At 41.0% G+C, this 21,846-nt stretch overlaps 1 protein-coding gene and 1 non-coding gene across 3 annotated transcripts in view; both read right to left on the reverse strand.

Moving 5' to 3' along the window:
• UBAP2 (ubiquitin associated protein 2) overlaps nucleotides 1–21,846 on the reverse strand; it is a 118,583-nt gene that overhangs the window by 12,481 nt on the left and 84,256 nt on the right. For both annotated transcript variants that reach the window (XM_046664225.1, XM_046664226.1), the window contains 8 exons: nucleotides 18,401–18,453; nucleotides 14,725–14,792; nucleotides 12,290–12,479; nucleotides 9,180–9,393; nucleotides 6,115–6,389; nucleotides 5,344–5,513; nucleotides 4,099–4,312; nucleotides 1,035–1,074 (listed from right to left, as the gene is read on the reverse strand). In XM_046664225.1, the coding sequence (XP_046520181.1) occupies nucleotides 1,035–1,074; nucleotides 4,099–4,312; nucleotides 5,344–5,513; nucleotides 6,115–6,389; nucleotides 9,180–9,393; nucleotides 12,290–12,479; nucleotides 14,725–14,792; nucleotides 18,401–18,453 (1,224 nt within the window). The remainder of the gene's footprint in view (nucleotides 1–1,034; nucleotides 1,075–4,098; nucleotides 4,313–5,343; nucleotides 5,514–6,114; nucleotides 6,390–9,179; nucleotides 9,394–12,289; nucleotides 12,480–14,724; nucleotides 14,793–18,400; nucleotides 18,454–21,846) is intronic.
• On the reverse strand, nucleotides 12,091–12,173 carry LOC124241441 (small nucleolar RNA SNORD121A). The gene has a single exon (XR_006889218.1). It is a non-coding gene; the product is annotated as a small nucleolar RNA SNORD121A (small nucleolar RNA).

Consider the following 21,846-nt stretch of genomic DNA (forward strand, 5'->3'; position numbering starts at 1 on the left):
AAATGGGTGGAGAAGAGAGTATGGGAGATAAAAACCTATCTAAAATGCACATTGTTTTCCAGACATTCCATATCTCATTTTAAATCTCCAGTAACCTAGCATACCTCTATTTATGCTGGACCCCACGTCTAGACAAAAGAAGCCTGCCACCAAAGCTAGTGGGATGAGAACTTCTTCTAACAGCCAACGTTCTCAGAGCTACCAACTATCTCCAAAAAGCTCTGGCAGCCCAGCGAAACCAAAACCAACTCCAGCAAATCACATGTCATTTCAGCTCCAACTGAGCCCACTCCTGGTCTGGTTAAACCCCATGTCCACCCTCCAGAAACTCCTAAATGAAAAAGGAGTCTTTCTGGCTTCCACACCCTAATAGCGGATCCTCATTTACTTTGCTGAATGGTAAACGGAAACCATCAACAATCACAGATGAGCCAGCCAAGAACAAAGGAAGGAAACTACCACTGAAGATTCACCTGCACCATCTCAGTGACCACTGTGCTGTACGAGTTGGGGGGCGGGGTCCCCTCACTTCCTTTCAAGTGTTTACAGTGAGCAAAATTTTATCCCTCTTCCTCACATGCGTCCGTCAGACCCTGAAGGAAATGAGCATGTCTTTCCTGAACTAGCACACTCATTTTTGCTCTAAAAGTCCTTCACATTATTGGAGTGAGAGCCCTGTAACCATCTTGGAACCTGCGCCTCTGAGCAAAGTACCTTCAAATCCATACTGCAGTCTACACTCGGGGTGCAGTGTGACTAGGGCAGAACACTATGAGACCATTGCTCCTTGCTGCGGCTATGCCATTTCTACTAACCCTGCCAGCTACAACCTGGTCACGTGGAAGCTCTAGCTGAACCCTGCCAAAGAAATGATGCCAATGATGGATCAGAAGTAGCTATTGGAAAAAAGGTAAAAGGACTATTTTTGCAGAATTAGCCCCTGGCCTATTGTTTTCCCGGAACATCGTAAGTTATGCTCTTTTTCTGGTTGGTTCCCACCAGCGATGACAAGAAGAGGTAGCTTCCATACTTACTGTCTACAGTCTGCTGACTCCGACCACCACCATGTCCATTCTACAAAGAAGAGAAAAGAACGTAAGTCAATCCACAAAATCAAATGAAAACCCAGATGACTTTCTATGGGGATTTAGCCACAAACATATGAAGTACAGATTAATCAAGGGACAATGATCTGTTTTATTTTGTTTTTTAATAAAAGGAGAAGCAATATAAAAATTCTTAATAAATCCCAAGTAGCTGACATTTCTGAAAACCAGATAGGGTTTTTAGAGAAGTTACAAGGATACAGCATAAGACCCGAATCACAAGAAGCAATGAAAGTCCTAAAACGTATTAAGCAGTACAACGGGCTTAGAACTCTCACTGTATCAAAATCACCACAAGCCTTTCTGTCTCACGCACATTCTGTCTCCAGAGTACCAATCATGTAAGAAAGAAAATGTTTCCAAATTATAACCAAGATAACTTTCATACAAGGAATTATCATGTTTTATATTATTAGCAAAATGGTTCTCAGAGAAAAACAGATGTTACTTTAAATGTGATTTTTCTCAAGTATGTGGGCAAAGAGTGTGTTAGGACAGCGTGGTAGTCCCAAAAAGAGCAGAATCTGAAAACAAGTGGTTTGAGACAACCCCAAGGCACTTCACTGGAGCCTACACACAGGAGGTGCCCTCACAAGGAAACCTTTTGCGTCCAGACTGAGCGGGGGAGCCATGGCATAGAGTGACTGGCAATGGAGCTTACGAGGCTCAGAGAGTGGATGAACAGTATCACACGATTCCACATAGTATTTCATTTCACTCAGTATTTATCCAACAATAGACGCAGATGGGTGGGAGCAATCCAGGTCCTGTTCTTCCGCCTCCCTCTAAACCAGGTCATGGCTCACTCAGCATACACACCCGGCATCGAGCATGTGCCTCCTGAACAGCACAAAGCCTGACATACAAAGTCTTCTCAAAACGACACCAGACGCAAGAATAGAAAACGAGAACAGACCTTAGGAATATTTCATTCGACCTTGAAAATCACTTTTAAAACACAAACAATGAACCTACTGACACAACACAGAAGCCACGTCCTTTGGGGTGGCAGAAATTCTACACAGAAGACAGTGGGAACAAAAGTAGAAAACTAAAGAGAAGTATGAAACGGTCAGCAAGACGAGAAATCTGCCGGAGTTTTCATTTGACCAGCTGAGCAAGGAAGGAGCCAAGCAGAGATGTGGATGAGCAGGACCAGAGGCAGAGTCAGAGCTGGGATGCGAAGGTGCAGAGATGACAGAGATTCAGGGCTGACGGTACAGTCTGATTGATGTTCTAGAAACGACAGACCACACTGCCCAAGAGAACCTTCTGCAATAATGGAAATATTCTCTATGTGCACAGTCCTAGACTGTAGCCACTAACCATATGTAAATATCGAGCATTTAAAATGTGGTTAGTGCATCCGAGGAACTGAACTTCTAATTGTCTATTTAATGTAAGTAAACTACTACATGTTTCTAGCGGTTACCATATTGGAAAACACAAGAATAAACTTCTTGTTAAAGATGACAGATCAAGACTATGGGGCTTTTTTAAAAATATGTAAACCTAGAAAGACAAACACAGGTGAAAAAAACGATAGCAACAAAATTTTGTACACTAGAAAGCATATACAGAATGGTAACTGCCATAGCCGACCTGGTAAAGCCAAACCCTAGGCCAGCAGTAGGGAAAACCAGAACACGACGCAACTTACAGCAAAGCGCCGTGCCAAGCAACTCAGTACTTATCTAGACAAGATAACCGTGCAAGTGGAGTGGAGGCAGGGCTAAACGTAGCAGGACTTGCTTAAAGGCTGCACAGAACCAGGCACCCCCGCCCCACACTCTACACGGCAGGGTGGAGACCCCTTCCCACCTTCTCCCACAGGCTCTACACATCACTAAGAGGGTAACACACGGTCAGGGGTTACTGTAAAAACAGATGATCAAGTCAGTGTAGACAAAACGAATATTCCAACACAGCCTTCTCTTCCCACTAGGCCATTAAGACACTGACACACAAGCAAAGGCCCTGCAGGGAAGACTGGAAGAACAGTCCAGGGAGAACCTAAAAACGCTCAACGGAAAAGGCCCAAAGAGGGGCACCAGCCCGGTGGCGCAGCAGTTCAGTTCACACGTTCCTCTTCTCAGCGGCCCAGGGTTCGCCGGTTCAGATCCCGGGTACAGACATGGCACCACTGGGCAAAAGCCATGCTGTGGCAGGCATCCCATGTATAAAGTAGAGGAAGATGGGCATGGATGTTAGCTCAGGGCCAGCCTTCCTCAGCAAAAAGAGGAGGATTGGCAGTAGTTAGCTCAGGGCTAATCTTCCTCAAAAAAAAAAAGAAAAGAAAAGGCCCAAAGAGGCTGACAGAGGAGTTCCCCACCCCAAAGAAACAGCCTGCCTGAGCGGTCTCACATCAAAGCCCACATTCAACAACCTACCCCCTTAAGCCAGAGCCCTCAGTTAACCTTCTAGTGTCAAGTAGGTGGCCTGGAATCACCAAACACTTGAGGAAAACATCTTACATAAAAGATGGAAAATAAAAGGAAGAGAGAAAAAAACTTTTCAGCTGAGATGTACAAATATCTCCTGAGAATCTCAGAAAGAAATTTAATAAAAAAAAATGTACCCAAATTTCTGCCAAGCCAATTCAACTGTTTTTATTATTTTCATGTTCTCATACACACTTCAAAGTAGCTCTCACTAGTAATGCTCGAACATTTTTGCCTTACAAGAAACTAAAATCTAACAGATAAGACTCCAGTCCCTCCTACCCCATCCACACCACTCTGAACAATCTCAGGCGCACCCTTACACAAAGCTTCGGCCTCCAACCACAAACTCCGGGTGTGGGGACTTGAAACCCAGGCTTCAAATGAGATGCCCACTATTAGCAAATTGAGCAAACTACAAGGATTCTACTCCAAAGGTTAGCCAATTTCTACAAGAAAATCTCATCCACAAAGCTTAATTTCCCGAACTACACATCACATTGAGCTCCAAAGAGGATTTTCCACAAGAAGGAATCTGTAAGACCACTCACCGTGATAGTTCCTGGGGCTGCCTCCGTGGGGCTCCCAGGCCTTTGGTATGTGGTCCTGTTATGCACAGAACTCTGGTCATAGGAGGAAGATGCTGTCACTGGGCTGGCGGAGCTCAGCGTTGAGCTGGTCAGACTGGAGGAGGTGGTGACTGAAGTTGTGTAGGTGGAGTTCTGTACTGCACTGGTCATCGGTGAAGAGGTATTCAGAGAATCACTACAGAGAAGAACAGGTGTCAGACGTAACACTGGGGCACTCTACATGGCTTCAAGAAGTAAAACTATTTCATCACTTTGTCATAGTCTAAACTAAACACACATGTCTGTAATTACAAATTTATACTACTGCATTCTTTAAATGTATTAATGATGCAAATATGATTCAAAACCATCGCCCCCACCAACAAAATCAGATACACCTAATTTGATTGACAGGCAGGGGGACATCTTTAAGAATCCTTAAGAATCTTTAAGGACTCCAGATGTCTGAGACCATCTTTAGAAAGGGAACCCAAGCAAAGATCAGGCTTTGGCTCTGGAAAGCAGAAAAATTAATAAAATAAAATGTAAAATCGGGGATTCTCTATAAAATATTCCACTGAAGAAAAATAAGTGTTGGCAAAGATGTGCAGAAATTGCATCCCTCACAGATTACTGGTAGGAATCAAAATGCTGCCGCCACTGTGGACAAGGTCTGATGGTTCCTCATATGCTTAAACAGAAAGTCACCCTACAACCCAGCAGTTCCTAGGTGTATATCCAAAAGAAGTGGAAGCATACAAAACTTTGTAACTGAATGTTCATAGCAGTAGATGCACAACAGCCAAAAAGGGGAGACAACCTAAATGTCTATCAACTAATGAATGGATGAAGAACACGATTCTATCTGCACAACAAACCACCGTTCGGAAACACAATGGACACACGCTACAATGTGGATGAACCTCGAAAACACAATGCTGAGTGAAAGGAGCCAGAGACAAAAGGCCACAGGTTGCACGATTCCAGTTAATGAACATCCAGAAGAGGTAAATCCAGAGACAGAGGATCAGTGCCAGGGGATGAGGGAGGGGAAATGGGGAGTGACTGCTAACAGGCACAGCGTTTCTTTTTAGGGTGATGAAAGAAAGTTCTGCAACCAGATACAGTGATGGCTGCACAGACCCACTACCACAGGGTGTATTGTCCCATCAGGTGGTTTCTTGGGCTCTAATTCAGTCAAAACCAGAGAAGTGGGAAGTTGTATACCTTAAAGACTTCGAATACAAGCTGATGGGAATCTGGTTACTATTGTCACTGCTTGCAGCTGATCCAAATTCAGAGAGAGATGGTTCTGATCCAAATTCCAGGGCACCAAACTGAACATTTAATCCTGTGACATCTGCTGACCCAGGCATTTCCACTGCAGAAGCTGGGATCTGAAAAGCAAAGCAATCACGTCAGCAACAGAGGGCAGGGATTCCAAATCCCAAAGGTCTATCGCAGAGCCCAACGGGGACAGGTTTCCAGGGAACTCGTGGCAGGCCTGAGGAACAGAGAGCAAGAGGTCAAAAGCAAGGAAAAAGCAATAGGATTTTTAAAAGAGAGAAAGGAAAAGAGCCAAGAAAACTCAAAAGTTAACAGACATCTGGTCAGTGCCACCAACTGCTTCTTGGAGCAGTGGGGAGCCCAGGGGTGGGGGACGTGGATGAGTGAAGGAGGAGACTGGGCCTTTGAGGAAAGCATTATCTGGTCACAGAAGCACTCATCCTCTATCTACTAAGGGCCCAGCTGAATACACAAGACCAGCAGACTCTCTGAGCCAGATCCAGTCACTCAGTTAAGTCTGCCGCTCAGCACACACCCACTCCCTCTCCCGTTAACCCAATCACTCAGAAACGGCCGATTGCTCACACAGCAGTAAACTATGTGCTCGAAAAACAGCACATCACAACTTATGAGACTTACTAAGCCAACACTTAAGCCAAATGTTAAAATACATCCACCTTTGAGACTGTGACTTTGCAACAGAAAACCCACCTTAGAAGCTGGAGGAATCCGCCGCTTAGGGAGTTTGATGTGTTTAGGCTGTGGTTGGTGAGCAGACACAGCAAGGTTTTCAACAGTCATGCTAGGAAGCTGCAAAAGTTTGTTCACAGTGGAGGTACTGTCTCTGGGGGCGGACTCTCGGAGTTTCACCTGGGAAGGAAAGGACTCCAACCCAGGAGGAGGAACAGCGACTGCCTGAGTCTGGTGCTGCTGTCGCTGGCTCAGCTGGCTAAGAACTGGGGATGGTTCAGGCTGAGATTTGAAGTCTATGAAATGTGCAACAGGGGAGAAGGGGAAGAAAGCAAGCAACAATCAATTATTTAGGAGCACGGGCTTAGAGCTCTCTCTTCCACCATCACTGAGCGCGAAGGGTTACAGTCACCACCAGTTCCTCCCAACCATCTTCCAGCCGAGTCCCATAAGAGGTATGTGTGTGTGTGATGCGTAATAAGTGGTATATGAGAAACGGAAAAGGATGCCCGAGTAGGTTTGCACATAACCTCCTGTGCAGAGAGGAGATACAGTTTGTGCTAAAGCACATGGGGTGGGGAGCAGGGAAGGACAGCATGCATCTGGCCTTTAGCTAACAGAATTATATTTTTGTATGCTTTATGGATTTTGTACTAAACTTTTGAAAATTACTTTATTGTTTTTTCACTAACATAAATGACATTACAAAACCCAAAAGTTATGAAAATGTACATGAAAACTACAAATCATCCTTCCACACCTATCCCCAGATCCACTCCACAGAGGCAGGCACTGTACCCAAGTTTCTGGAATATCTTCAGAGATACTATTTCAATATACAGACACATACATGGCCTGTGCACGCGTGCGTGTGTGTGTGTGTGTGTGTGTGTGTATCTATCTTGCTTCCCCACAAACCATTCAGTTTCAGAGACTGTTCCACATTAATGTATGAAGGGCTACTTCATTTTTATGGCTACACAGTAACCCAGTCTACAGAGGTATCGTTTTTCTAAAATCAGTACTACGCTAACGGACTTACAGGTCTTCCAGTTCCTTGCTATGTAAAACAACGCTGCATTAAGTGTATTTTTATGGAGACACTTTGTTCAAGCGCAAGTACACCTGCAGGATTAGTTGCTAGGACAGAGTTGCTGGTTCAAAGAGTAACTATGCTTTAAATTTTGACAAACACTTCAAATTTCCTATGCATAGATAAAACAAACACTTTTTAACAATACTCTAATACTAAACTTTTATCCTTCCTAGTTTGATGGGTGGTAAGCGGCATAAAGGATGCAAATAAAAATGATACAAGACAGGGGAAGCCTCGTTTCACACACTGAGGTGCCCTTTGCCCATGAACACCATCCAACCTCTCTGATCGTTGAATTTTTTTACTTCATTGTTGGTCTCCTGGATTTTTAGCTACTCTTTTTATATGAAGGAACTTGGCGCTTTGCCTGTAATATGGTTTTCAAATATTTTTTCATAGTTTGTCCGCCTTTTGATTTGGTTATGGTGCTTCCTGTCATACGTAGAAAGGTCCACCTCACACAGAGTATATCAAAATCTTCCTATGTTTTTCTCTATTATTGTTCTAAATTCACTATTTACGTTTAAATAGTTGACCCTTTTGGCATTTTGCTGTAGAGTGGGAGTTAGGAATCCAACTTCATTTTCCAGTCAGATATCCAATAGGAATAAACCGCACTTTCACCACCGTTGTGAAACGCTACCTCTGTCATATAAGAGAGAGGCTGGCAATCTTTTCCTGCAAAGGGCCAGATAGCAAATATTTTAGGCTTTGAAGGCCACCTGTTAGCAACTACCCAGCTCTGCCCTGTACACTGAAAGCAGTCACAGACAGAACGTCAATGAAGGGCCATGGCTGTGGGTCCAATAAAACTGCCTTTACAAAAACAGGCAGCAAACCTAATCGAAGCTTTGCCAGCTCATGACTCAATATATTTCCATCTTAGATGAATCTATTTTCGGACTTGATGAGAGGCATGTACCAAAAAAAACAGGCTTTACAAGGAATATGAGAACAGCATGCTCAAATCGAAAAACTCCTATCACTCATTAGTAAGTGTACAAAAAGAAGTTAACACAGAAGGCCTACAGCTTCCATAAGAAACGCTGGCTTGCAAGATTGGCTCCAGGCTGGTGTCTGGGAACATGGAATTTTGTTCTAGGCAAATGGTGCCAACACTCCAACTGATAAGAGTGACTCTCTGTGCCCAGACTGTCTGTACAATGTGGTTTATGCTGAACACCTGCCTTCCTTCTAAGAATAAGGAATGTTGCTACGTACTAGGCAGAGGGTACCTACATAAACAGCCCCCCAGTAAAAACCCTGGGCACTGAGTCTCTAATGACTCTCCTTGGGAGACATCACTTCAAACTGGGAGTAGTCTCAGATAATTCCAAAACAGTAAGCCATTTCGTTCAGCAGAGAAAAGAGCCTCCCTGTCTCCACATGCCCTCAACATAAACCAGTCCAGACAGCCAACCCTCTGGTTAAAGTAATGCCCTGATATGGATTATGGATAATATAGGGTGGCATGTGTGTACTGGTGGCGAATGGTGGTTTTAGTGTCACAATGTCAATGGGAGTATAGTTTAGAAAACGCCCAACTTAGACATGGTGGCTTTAAATTACAAACCACAGACAGTGGGGCTGGACCAAATCATGGTGGATGCATGCAAATGTTAGAATGAGAAAGCAATACAGAGGGTGTGATTTAAAATGCTGTCCATCAGTCCACCTTGTGTCACCACCCTATTCTACTAGAGCTCAGAAACTTCTGTCCAGGCATTTACTCAAAGTGTTGTCTCCTTGTATCTGCATGCCTTTACCATGCTTTTGCACATCTCTTCAAGGTAGGTACTAATAATAACAACAAGTAAATGCAGGTATTTATACAATACAAAACTGACTGATTTAATTCAGAAGCTCCACAGAAGTTCCACTAAAGAGCAGCATCTGTGAACAGAGTCCACATTAGTGTCCCCAGTCAACACGTCTGCTAGGGTTCAGCACGTCCTCACCAGGGGCAACAGCACAGAGAAGGTACACTTACCAAAATGACTGAGGACTGAGGACTGGGATGCTGAGGGCTTGAGGTCCCAAGAAGCAGTGGTTGTGGGGGGACCGGTACTGTTCTGCTGTGAACTTGGGGTAGTGGTAAACTGGCCCAAACTTGGAGCTTTCAGCTGGTCCAAGACCTGGGAGCTGGTGATGTTTGCCATTTTTGAAGGTGCAAGCTCTCCAAATCCTGAACCAAGGACGGATGACTTTGAAGGGAAAGAAAAGCAGAAATCCTCAGCAATACAGTATTTCTACCCTAGGCTTTTAAACAGTCCAAGTATTTTCACAAAGATTTTAAAAACTATAGCCTAGAATATCTGAATTAGTTAGACTTATCTGAGTAAATGCTACATAAAAATATTACTATGCAACAAGATCTGACTAAATAAACCCAATAATACTTCTTGATTCTGATAAGAGATTAAAAGGAAGGGGAATAGTTTCCCTGAATTGTAAGAAATTGATTTTTTTTAAAAAATTGATGTCACAAGTTTACAATCAAAATAGTTTTTTAAAATAAGGGGTATCGCAGGAATTACATGACAAATACACACTTGAAAAACATAAATACAGTATTTTCTTAATGTGTGGAACAGTAATCATCTTTAATGATTAGAATAGGTTTGGTCACAGAAGAGATCAGAGATCAGCCATGAGGTCACCCTGCAAGATCAAATGCAGGTCACAGCACTTCTTAAAACATCAGTGTTCCACACTCAGACACGAATTACACAGGAGCTATCTGTGTACTTAGCAGATGCCCTGGACGCTGCGGTGTTTATTTCAAGCTGTTTAGATGACTAAGAAACCAGATATCCTCAAATATAAATAAGTATACAAAAGAATGTCATACCTCCCCTATCCATCCTGTCAGGTCAGACATCAAGATCCAAAGAGAATGAAGGCTTATGACCAGAGTACACAATATACAGATCAACTGCATTTTTACATATCAAGATCATTCATATTTCTGAAAAGATAAGTTCTTTGTCAAAAATAACTTTTCAAAACCATCTAAAAGGTCAAAAACAGAAATGATTTGCATTCCCTAAGAGGCCAGATCCAGAAAGTTGAAATAATTATTTCTGTTATCAATATCCAAAGGCATGGAGTATCTCCATTGTCCTAGGAAATCCAAATTCTCCACTGTGAGCAAAACTTTAGGTTGTGGGCAGCTGTCCCATGTCACTCATCGAATCCACTCCTATCAGAACAACTGTGCTGACCTTACTAATCACGACTCCAGCATCTTTGCTCACACTGCCCACCAACGTTCTTATGTCACTATGCATCCACCAAAACCTAGCTCAAGCCCTCGTGTTCAATGCAGGCTCCTTGGATGATGCTTCTCTTCTTCCTCTCTTTTCCTACATAATCTCTATCCTGCATCACCTAATTGTACCAAAGGCACTTTCCGTGTACGTTACAACACAGTGAAATCACCAAGACAACTACTACCGCCTTGCCCCAGGTAACATTTAGCACAGGGCTCCTCAATCCCACCTCTACATTTCAATCAATAGGGGCACTTTAAAAAATGAGTGTATCGGTACACATGCACATGTGTGCATGCACTCACATATACACAAACACACACGAGTGCTAGGACAATTAAAATTATTCTAACCCCAATCCCAAAGATTCTTACTTATTTGGCCTTGTATAGACTTTGGCATTATTTTCTTATTATTATCATCACTATTATGTTATTTACTATAGTTCCCCATTGATTATAAAAGTACAGTAGGGTTGAGAACCATGGCTCTAATATGCTAAATGAATAATTCATATTCCAGTTTCTCAAGGTGTTGTTCATAACAAAAGCAACACACCTGAACGTCACTGTAAAAAAAAAACATCTCACGTCCTACCTATCCTCTCAGTGGCCTGGGCGAGATTCCAGCAAGTCAGCAAGGACATTACATCAGTGTACCAACAGCGATGGAAAGGCAGAGGAGGAAAGGACACGGATGGTTCAATAAAAAGGCAGGGGTATCATTAGCCCCTCCCAAAACAGAGATGGCACCATGCCTTGGGCTGTCCCACTTACAGCACTGATATACTCCCATATATGATCATCAATGACACTAAAACTGACAAATGCCCAAGCCAGTTATACTTGACATGATATGACTGTGCAGAGTAGAACACAGCAAGGAAAAATGTGCTTATTCGACTCTCCATTTTATTAGAGTACAGGTAAATGATTTTGAGTCAGGTAGGGGAAAAAATTGTATTATATTTATAAGAAATTCTGTTTCTCAACTGTAGATTTCAAGTAACACACAACAAAGAATGAACCAAAATAACTGTCACTAGTGAAAGCTGTCGATCTATGTTTACGGTCCTTCCGAAGTCCCCACTGCCCACTCAGAAGTGCCTGCAGTTAGGCAGCGGCTTCAGGTCCCCGTTCCACAGCTCCATTCTTTCATCTAAGGTCTAAGCTTCTACTGCCATCAGCCTATCTTCACATTCTTCACTAAGAGTTCCTGAAGTTCTTTCTGATGGGGAGCTTAATTCTCATGGGATGTCAGAGTTGCAGATGCAGCAGCAAATGACAGTTTCAGTGAAAATACATCCAAATTTTAAAGACCTCTACTACACTGTGTGACATTTTAAGAAAAAGTACACTAATTTTACGGAACAACAAAACAAATAAAAATGCAAAAAATGTAAGCACCTAGGCAGACTTGGAAAGAACTGTTTTTGCATGATTTTAGCAAGCCAATACTGACCAACATTTGCATTTAATTGGAAAAGAAATGAAAATTTTAACATTTTAAGTATAGAGACAGACTTTGAAACAAAATCCAAGAAAAAAAGTTCATTATAAGAAGGAAGCCTGACTGAGTGATTATGACGGAAAAGACTTCAACCAATCATAAAGAAATATTTTTATCTTCGTCCAGAAAACTCAGAGTAGTTGAATTCCACACGGAATCATCAGATATGTGCTTGGAAATTACCACATCATTGTCTTCTGGACTGAGATCTACTGTAGAAATTTTCTATTTAGAAAATTATAAGGCATGTGTCATTCTAGAATACATTTGCTCATGGGCACATTCCTTAAAACCCCGTACTGAAATAAAAGCGAGTTACCAGACTCTGAGGAGAATAGGAGTTGACAGCAGTGGAGCTGCCCGTCCCTGGTGCCATCTGACTGTTGTGCTGAGAATTTGTGAAGACAAGGGCTTGGCCAAAGCCCTGCTGTTGGGAAGTTTCAAAGGAGCTGACTTCTGAGGCTTCACTGGGAGGAACAGGCTTCTGGAGCAAGGCGACCAGGTCAATGCTAAGCAGACAAAAGGCAAATGAGGAGCGAGTCATAAGCAAATCTTACCAGCAAATGAATTTGAGAAGTGAAGCAATATAAAGTCAATTCTATGTAAGTGAGGAACACCTTTGGAAACTGGAGTTTAAGGAGCCAATAGGAGGGCAACAATCACCAAAAAAAGCATATGTGAAGCCACAAAGACTGAAGCAGGGCTATGCAGAGAAGGGAAAGGAAAAGGTGTGTATTTCCACAGAAATGGCACAATGACAACTGATGTGAAAACCTGGAGGAACTGAGCAAACAAGCAATTTTCTGAAGTCTGGCTCATTTCCTTTAGAATATTTTGCCCCATTTATTATTTGGAACCAGTGTCTCTCAAACTTTCCTAAAGGGGAGTGAATTCTTATTTTTGGGGAATGAGGACAACAGCCTTACTTGACCATTCAAGCAGTTCCCCATTTACTGTAAGTTCTGCATTCCACCACATAATATACTTAGGTTTATATGAATCTCATATAATTTTCTCTCTTAAATATTCAGGGAAAAAAGGCACAAAATATTAACAAAGACTCTGTTAATTAGAACTCTGGTAATGTCCCCAAGAAAGACAGATAATCCAATTTGCAAATCATGGCCTGAAAACCTGAAAGCACGAGGAAGAAACGGTCCTCCAGACAGACACTACCTGACATGTGGGTGAGCTGCTTAACACTTCTCTACACGACCTGCGAGGCACAGCATTACCCAACACGCCAACGTGCTTCACGAAAGAGTTTCAAAGGCCAGCTCCCAGTCAGCTCTCCTAACTCATACTCTCACCAGGCCAGTGAGGCAGATGTTGGGAGATCAAATAAGTCAAGATTCACTCCTGATACAGAGCGCAGTTGCCAGGTCTGAGCTCCTCTCCTTGCGCTCTACCATTCTCACTTTCCCATAACCAGGCTCCAGTCCCACACTAAGATTTCAGATCCTGAGGTAATGTTCTAGCTCATGATATCCCTACTCCAGGGATACAAATCCAGGGTAGTCATATTAGAAATGACCCATCTCAAAAGTTGACTACTACAAAAAACAGAGCAAGTTCTATTACAAAAGCTTGATAAGACTTATGCATGAAAAATACTACAGCGCTGTCTTCTGAAAAATAACTACTAGAAAAGTCCACTTAATATTTAAAAATAAAAAGAAAATGATTCTATCAAATTCATTGAGTACTCCATACAATGAAGAAGTTGTATCCTATTAACAAGAAATTCTGAGCAATTCACAAAACAATATACTGCAAGACATAAAACCTTTGATAGTTTTTATTTCTCATAATGGAGTCTTATAACCATCTCATTTAGCACAAGATTGAGCATGCTAGGTTCAAAATTGCCTTCAATTCTCAGGTGTCATATCTATCAAGGCTTTTATCCTTTTAGATGACTGCATTTTGAAACCATAATCAAAGGTTTTTAGAGCTATTGTGATAACTAGGATGTAAATAAATGCTTTTCAATAATTCAGTTTTGTACACATTTTAACAATGTTTCTTTTACCCTCAAAAGCTCCTTCCTTTTCTGTGATCTATGAGACTAGTAGATAAAAACTAGTAGAGCTCATATGAAACAAAATCTAAATAAATGGCATCATATGACGAAACCACAGGATATTTTGTACTGAGTTCATCTGTCAAAAAACAATGTTTACAAAAGTAAAAAAAGAACAACCATTAAATAGGTTTAACAGGGGCCGGCCTGGTGGTACAGTGGTTAAGTTCACACATTCCACTTCTCCGCGGCCCGGGGTTCACCGGTTCAGATCCCAGGTGCGGACATGGCACAGCTTGGCAAAAGCCATGCTGTGGTAGGCGTCCCACATATAAAGTAGGGGAATATGGGCATGGATGTTAGCTCAGGGCCAGTCTTCCTTAGCAAAAAAAAGACGAGGGTTGGCAGTAGTTAGCTCAGGGCTAACCTTCCTCAAAAAAAAAAAAAACAGGTTTAACATAATCTCCGCCACAAATGGTAACAAATCACCAACATAATTGCTATCTGAATTCATCAGTGGATCCAGTCAATTAGGAAATGATGGAGGCTCTGCCAGCTCAGCAGGTAGGTTAGGGATAAAATAAAGTCTTAGACAGAAAAGAGAAAAAATAGAAACAGATTCAAGAAAAGGGTAAAGAATAGAAAGACATGCAAGAACCAAACACTTTTCCTGAGGCAAGAAATTTCAATTACGCTTTGAATAGCAAACAAAAGGTGGCAAACGTGTTTACCTTGGCCCAGGTGTGACAGGATTCTCCACTGGAACAGACGAGGCAGTGAAGACCTTTGTTTCAGAAAGCTGTATGGAAAGGATGAAAAAAATATTTTAATTTTATTCTATATAATAGCAAACCAAAAATGTAACAAATACCTGACAATTTTTAGTCACCAGTACTCTCATTATGGTTTACCCAAAACGTGGTCTAAAGGAAAAAAGAAACATACAAGTGATCAGGACAAGTAATTTTCTTTAGGTGAAGGTGATTCCAGACGGATAAGCCCACAACAACGATCTCACATCAGGGGAACAACACAGGGAAGCCAGGTAAGAGCAGGGTTGAAGTCCCAGTCTCACCACGCTATTATGAAACGTGAGAGCACCAGTAAAACCACCAATGTCAGCTTAACGCCAGAAAGCAGTAGGGAAGTTTGAAAAGGCAAAATAATTGATGCCTTCTTTCCCCAAAGACAGATGGCTTTAGTACTTCACATCAGTAATTTATATTTTCATGGTTTTAGTACTTCACGTCAGTAATTTATATTTTCATGGTTTTAGTACTTCACATTAGTAATTTATATTTCTTTTTTTATTAAGTCATAGGGTTCCTTGTTGTTTCTATAAAAATAATTTTACTGAGGTGTAACACATACAATAACTGCAAATATTCAAACTGAATGAGTTTTGTCATACACATACTCTCATACAACCATCACCAACTCAAGTATTACTCCAAAAGTTTGCTCCTGTCCCTGTGTGATCAATCCCTCCCACCACTCACCTTCTCCCCAGGCAACCACTAAGGTGCTTTCTGTCACTATAGATAAGGGTGTATTTTAGTGTTTTAGAATTTTAAGTGGGATAAAAAAATATGCAATCTTTTCTGTCTGGCTTCTTTCATTCAACATAATTATTATGAGATTCATGCGTATTGTTTTAATGCACTTTTAAGGCACACAGGACAAAATTTTTTTTTTTTGAGGAAGATTAGCCCTGAGCTAACTACTGCCAATCCTTCTCTTTTTGCTGAGGAAGACTGGCCCTGAGCGAACATCCATGCCCATCTTCCTCTACTTTATACGTGGGACACCTACCACAGCATGGCTTTTGCCAAGCAGTGCCATGTCCACACCCGGGATCTGAACCGGTGCTGAGAAGCGGAACGTGTGAACTTAACCACTGGTCCACCGGGCCAGCCCCAGGACAAAACTTTTTGAAACCTCAAATGAGATTAATGAAAGGTAGGCTCTTTTTATGTTTTCAAAGCAGGGCATGGGTTTGTAAAGGCTGATAAATGTTGATCTAAAGAGAGAATATGAGAAACTAACAAAAATGCTATTTAAAGACTGCTATAATTCTTAGCAACTTTAAATGTCTCATAACTCTGAAACACTGTATAAAATCAGACTTCCTCAGACATTAATATTCAGACGGGGCAGAGCACACAGCAGGTGTTCATCTTCTGTAAAAACAAACAGTGCTGAACTGACAACTGATTCAACAAGCAGGGCTTATGCTGCACCCTGTTCCAAGGTAGTATCTTAAGAGACCCAAGGAACCCATTTTTGCCTTAAAGAAGCTTACAAATTAAATAGAGTTAAGACAAAGAGAGAAGCAATAAAGAGTAATTCTATGAGAAGCAATGATAGAATAGATCTAAAGCCTTAAAAATATTAGTAAGTTCAAGGGAAGTAAGAACCACATTAATCAGTGGACACCCTGTGTGACCCTGGCAGAGCACAGAAGGCTGAACTGTTTCCTACTTCTGTCTTTTTTTAAAAAATGGGCAAGAGGGGGAAAAGTTGAGAAGGTATTATTCTAAGCTTTACAAGGAATTTTAGGATTTGCATTTTAGAGTACTCACCTTTCAATCACCATTACTTTGTAACATCTCAGAAAACTTAAAAAATTTTTTGATAATTCCTGAGAAAAGATGTCCAAATTCCCTATGATACTACCTTTCAGTAATTATAAATTACATTGTGATACAATGTGGCCTTTACAGCATTAAAGATTACATTAATATCTCTGTGTGTGTATACTGTACTGCTGGTTAGCAGACTTCCATCATAAGACCTCATTTGACCCAGAGAAAAACCCCATGAGTTAGGCATGACAGTTATGATATTCATTATATAGATGAAGGACAGGGGGCTCAGAAAGGAAAGATGCCTCGTCCAAGGTCAACAGGGCAACCCAGTTAGAATCTGAATACAGGCCTTTTGCCTTCCGATCCCCTGCTGATTTTTTAACCTGTCTGCTGCACCAAACAGGCAAAGAAGTAGAGCTTTTAGCCCCAGAATCTTTCTCTTCTCCAAAGTCTTACCAAAGATTCTAGTAACACAAAACACTTCAAAGTAAATGGCTCTGTTTGAAATAAGGTAAAGTGTCCATAGGCTGCTCGCTGATTTCACGCTATCACCAGTACCCATCCCTCCACTGATTCAAATTACCACCCATCTAGTCCAGGTTCCTATTACAGGTAACAGAAAACCGGGTAACATCACACCCCCAGGACTTGTGCTCAGTGTGTGGCAGAAATGAAAATATACCCTAAATCTCCCAAATCCCAATCAAATTAGCTTATCGGTTCTCCTTCCTCACATCCGCCCCAGCTCACTCCCTAACGAGCCAGATATAATACTGCTAAAAAAGGAAGGATGCATAAGTGCAGTTAAAAAAACAAACAAACTTGTGAGTACAAGATGGGAGAGAGGGGAAAAAAATCTCAAAAAAAAAATATCAAAAGTCTGGGTCACTTCATGTGATTTTGAAGGTCAAAACTTGCAATCCCTTTATTCTTTCCCCCTTAGTGTCTGCTGAAATTCCCTATCATGCACATACTTCTATTCTGGGTCTTGAGAGCCAAACAGAAAAACAGTGTAAAACATGGTATAGGACTAGTACAGTTACTTTTTCTTTTTCATTATTTAAGTTAAATACTTTTTATCAAAGAATATCTTATGCTGAACCCAGAACTTACAGATTGACATTACCCAGAAGCTATTGCAGTACACTCAAAAATGTCTGTGGAATAATGAATACAAAAAGAACCAGCCTAGCTGAAAGGGGAAGGGGTTGGACCTAGAACCAGAATGACTTATTCAAGCGAGTCCAAAACAAAGACTCTCTCCTTTAATAAAAACATTATAAAGAATAATTAATGGTTCATAGGTCAGGGCAGTAGCATCTGCTGGTTATCAGGCCAAAGAAAACAAAGATAAGCTAAAAAATGATTTTAGTCCTATTTAACATCAGGTCATTTAAATTAATTTATTTTTTTGGTGAGGAAGATTGTCCCCGAGCTAACATCTGTGCCAACCTTCCTCCATTTTGCATGTGGGATGCTGCCACAGCATGGCTTGATGAGTCATGTGTAGGTCTGCGCCCAGAATCCAAACCCATGAACCCTGGGCCACCAAAGTGGAGCACACAAACTTAATTAACTACTACACCACCAGGCCAGACCCTACATCTGGTCATTTTTAAGTAGACACTTTAAAACCAAGTTTCTTAAGAATTTCAAAACACGAACTTCCTTCTGAGAAGCATCTGCTAAAAAAACATGGTAATCATAGATGTCTGAAAGGAGCCAAGAAGAGGCATGAGTCTCGGGCTTTCTTCGAAGCACACGTGCCCCCACCAGGGACCAGAAGGAAGAGGAGTCTGATCCGACGCTCGACACCTACATCTTCAGTCCAGTCTTCCGTTGTCCACTCTTCCGCAGAATTCTTCCAGGCCCCTGTGGAGAATAACAACCACCACAGTTTACACCACAAAGTCAAACATCGTCTTATTCCAAAGGATTCTCTGGAGTGTACGACATAAGACACATCACATGCTTCATTGGCAATTTAGTTTGTAATTCAAGAAATATGAGGCTGTTAATCTATTCTCAATGAAATTGGTGACATTTTCAAATGCAACTTGGCTAGGTACTATCCACATAAATTCAAAGCAACGCCTCAAACAGATTTTGCTTCAATCTAGATCATATCCAAACAATTCTAGCTTGAGTAAGAAAGTATGGGCATAGCACAAATAGACATATTTAACAATGAGATCATTCCTTATGACATACAGAATTTAAAACAAAACAAAATTCAATAAAAGGCAGGTCTGCCTTGGATCCTATTTCAGGTGGATTACTGAATTACAAAATTTAGAGAAGAATCCTTCTTATAAGATATTAGCTCCACTATATGGCTTCCTAATAGGTCTCCAGGAAAACTGAAGCTCAGTCCTACTCATATAAAGTCTGGTGCTGTGACTCAGGATGAGCAGGTACAGAGGATGCGCTCAAACAGTCCCCACAGAACACTCACTCATAAAACAATTACGTGCTTTAGAGAAAAGCACTGGTACTCAAAAATGCTGACGTTAGTACTTAGAGATCCTGCATAAGTATAGGCTCACTATTTTAAAGCATATATGCATACACATACCCAGAGAAAATGGTTTTAAAAGGACATACACCAAGATATTAACTATAACCACCCTCAGGAAGTGAGATTGTGAATGTTTTTGTTCCTTCAACAGGAAGAAATGAGTTGATCATCTGACCTACAATGAGCTTTCTGTGTGGGGAGGAGAAAGGGAGAAAAAGGAGGGGCACACTCCTGAGAAAAAAAGGCAGGTGACCAGATCTCACTCCCTTGGAATCATGTCAATAATCTAATAACCAACCACACCTCATAAATAAACTGATGGTGTAACCTAAGAAAAGAGTCCCTCTTCATGGAATGCTTCCAACAGGACGTCCCTAATTTAGGATGGGTTCGGGCAAACAAACATAGAATCTATAGATTTATGGAACATGGCTCCCTATAAAATACCACATAAGATATGATATTATATGGGTATAAAAGGGAGATGTTTCAAACCCAAAAGCATTCCCTGCTTTGTGAGAAATCTATGCACATCACCTGGAGACCTCAGCTATTACTGTGGGTCACAGGGCACGTGTGTTGCAGGAAGGAGGGTCTTGGCTAGAGGTACTCTCTGCTCTTCTGTGCCTCTCAACTGCCTGTATCCTTGAAATAATAGTAAAGTTTGATAAAGATTTCAATATTTGAACTGACAATCTGGTATTTTGTATTGGCTCCCTCACCATATGCTTAAATCGTTTCCATAATTTCTCCGGAAGTCATAAAACAAATAGGAATTTATGTTCCCCCAAAACATCTCTTTGAATTAAAATATTTTCTTAAAGAAAAACAGAAGTAATAATTTAAGTGAAAAAACACAAGGCACAATTAGTCCCAGGTAGAAATCAGTACTGGAACCTTGTTCTCCAGACCCCTGCACAGGCCTCTTGGAGAGAACACTGAACACAAAACTAAATCAGTCTAAGGCAAGCAAGCCACCTACCCGTCACTCCTACCTTCCTTCTACAATGCGACTTTAAGTACTAATACATAGTCTTTTAATATATTTCCTTCCAGACTTTTCTCTAAGTACATGTATAATTTTAAAAGCTCACACTGGACTAATTTCAAAGATGGCCAGTACATAATGTTCTTGATGCCACCTCCATCCATCCGACGCTATGCTCATACTCTTAAACTCATCATAGGAGACAGTACTCTAATTAAAGGATTGACAAATTCTACTTTACAAAAGCTGAGGCTCGACCTAAGCAGTTTTAGGATAATTAAGAAATAGAAAACAATTTCAAAGTCTCAAAAATTTTCACTTTTGAGGCATCTAAGATTATAACAGAAACAATTTATGGTGGCATTTTCCTCAGGAACCCTTCATCATCAATCATCAACCAACCAATACTAGGTTAAAAGCCTACACGTTAAGCACAATGCTAAGTACCTAAGTCATATCTCATTGGGAAGAGAATTAAAATCTTTGTGAGTCATGAAAAGATGCTCATCATCACTAATCATCAGGGAAATGCAAATCAAAACTACACTAAGATATCACCTTACACCTATTAGAATGGCAAAAACATCCAAAACCAAGAGTGACAAATGTTGGAGAGGCTGTGGAGAAAAGGGAACCCTCACACACTGTTGGTGGGAATGCAAACTGGTGCAGCCACTATGAAAACAGTATGGAGATTCCTCAAAAAGTTAATAGAAATACCTTATGACCCAGCCATCCCACTACTGGGTATCTATCCTAAGAACCTGAAATCAGAAATCCCAAGAGTCCCATGCACCCCTATGTTCATCGCAGCATTATTCACGATAGCCAAGTCATGGAACCAACCTAAGTGCCCAGCAACTGATGACTGGATAAAGAAGATATGGTGTGTGTGTGTGTGTGTGTGTGTGTGTGTGTGTGTATATATATATATATATATATATATATATATATATATATATATACAGTGGAACACTACTCAGCCATAAAAAAGGACAAAGTCATCCGATTCACAACAACATGGATAGGCCTTGAGGGTATTATGTTGAGTGAAATAAGCCAGGCAGAGAAAGATGAACTCTGTATGATTCCACTCATAGGTGGTAGTTAACATATAGACAAACAGAACTGATCGGTAGTTACCAGGGGAAGGGGGTTGGGGGGAGGGCACTAGGGGTGAAGTGGTGTACCTAGAACATGACTAATAATGATGTACAACTGTAATGTCACAAGGTTGTTAACTATCATAATCTTAATAAAAAAAATCTTTGTGAGTGATCAAGGTAGTATATTATTGAATAATAAATTACATGAAGCTGATTAATACATTAAAAATTGGAGGATGGCTAAATTAATGAAAGCTAGAATGGTAAGAGAAAATTTATGGGGAAGATGGAGCACAGTAAAAATTTGAAGACTGGAAAAGACCTGAACAGACAGATCTATAAAGAAGGGATATTCTAGGGGAGAGAAACTATAATGAGGTATTACAAAAACCTACAAATAAAATATTAAAAGTATCCTAAAGTTTAAAACAAACTTTTTTCCAAAACTTTTTAAGTTGTGGCTAAACACTCCTAACATAAAATTTACTATCTTCATCATTTTTAAGTGTACAATTCAGTGGTACTAAGTCAGAACATACTTTCTTATGCATGATATGTAAAGAGACCAGCCTACCACCACTTAGAGAACTATGAAAATAATTAAAATGCAAACTTAGACAGGCAGAAGAGGGTGAGAATCTGAGAAGGCAGGC

The sequence above is a fragment of the Equus quagga genome, chromosome 6, assembly GCF_021613505.1.
Source record: "Equus quagga isolate Etosha38 chromosome 6, UCLA_HA_Equagga_1.0, whole genome shotgun sequence".
Lineage (NCBI taxonomy): Eukaryota > Metazoa > Chordata > Mammalia > Perissodactyla > Equidae > Equus > Equus quagga.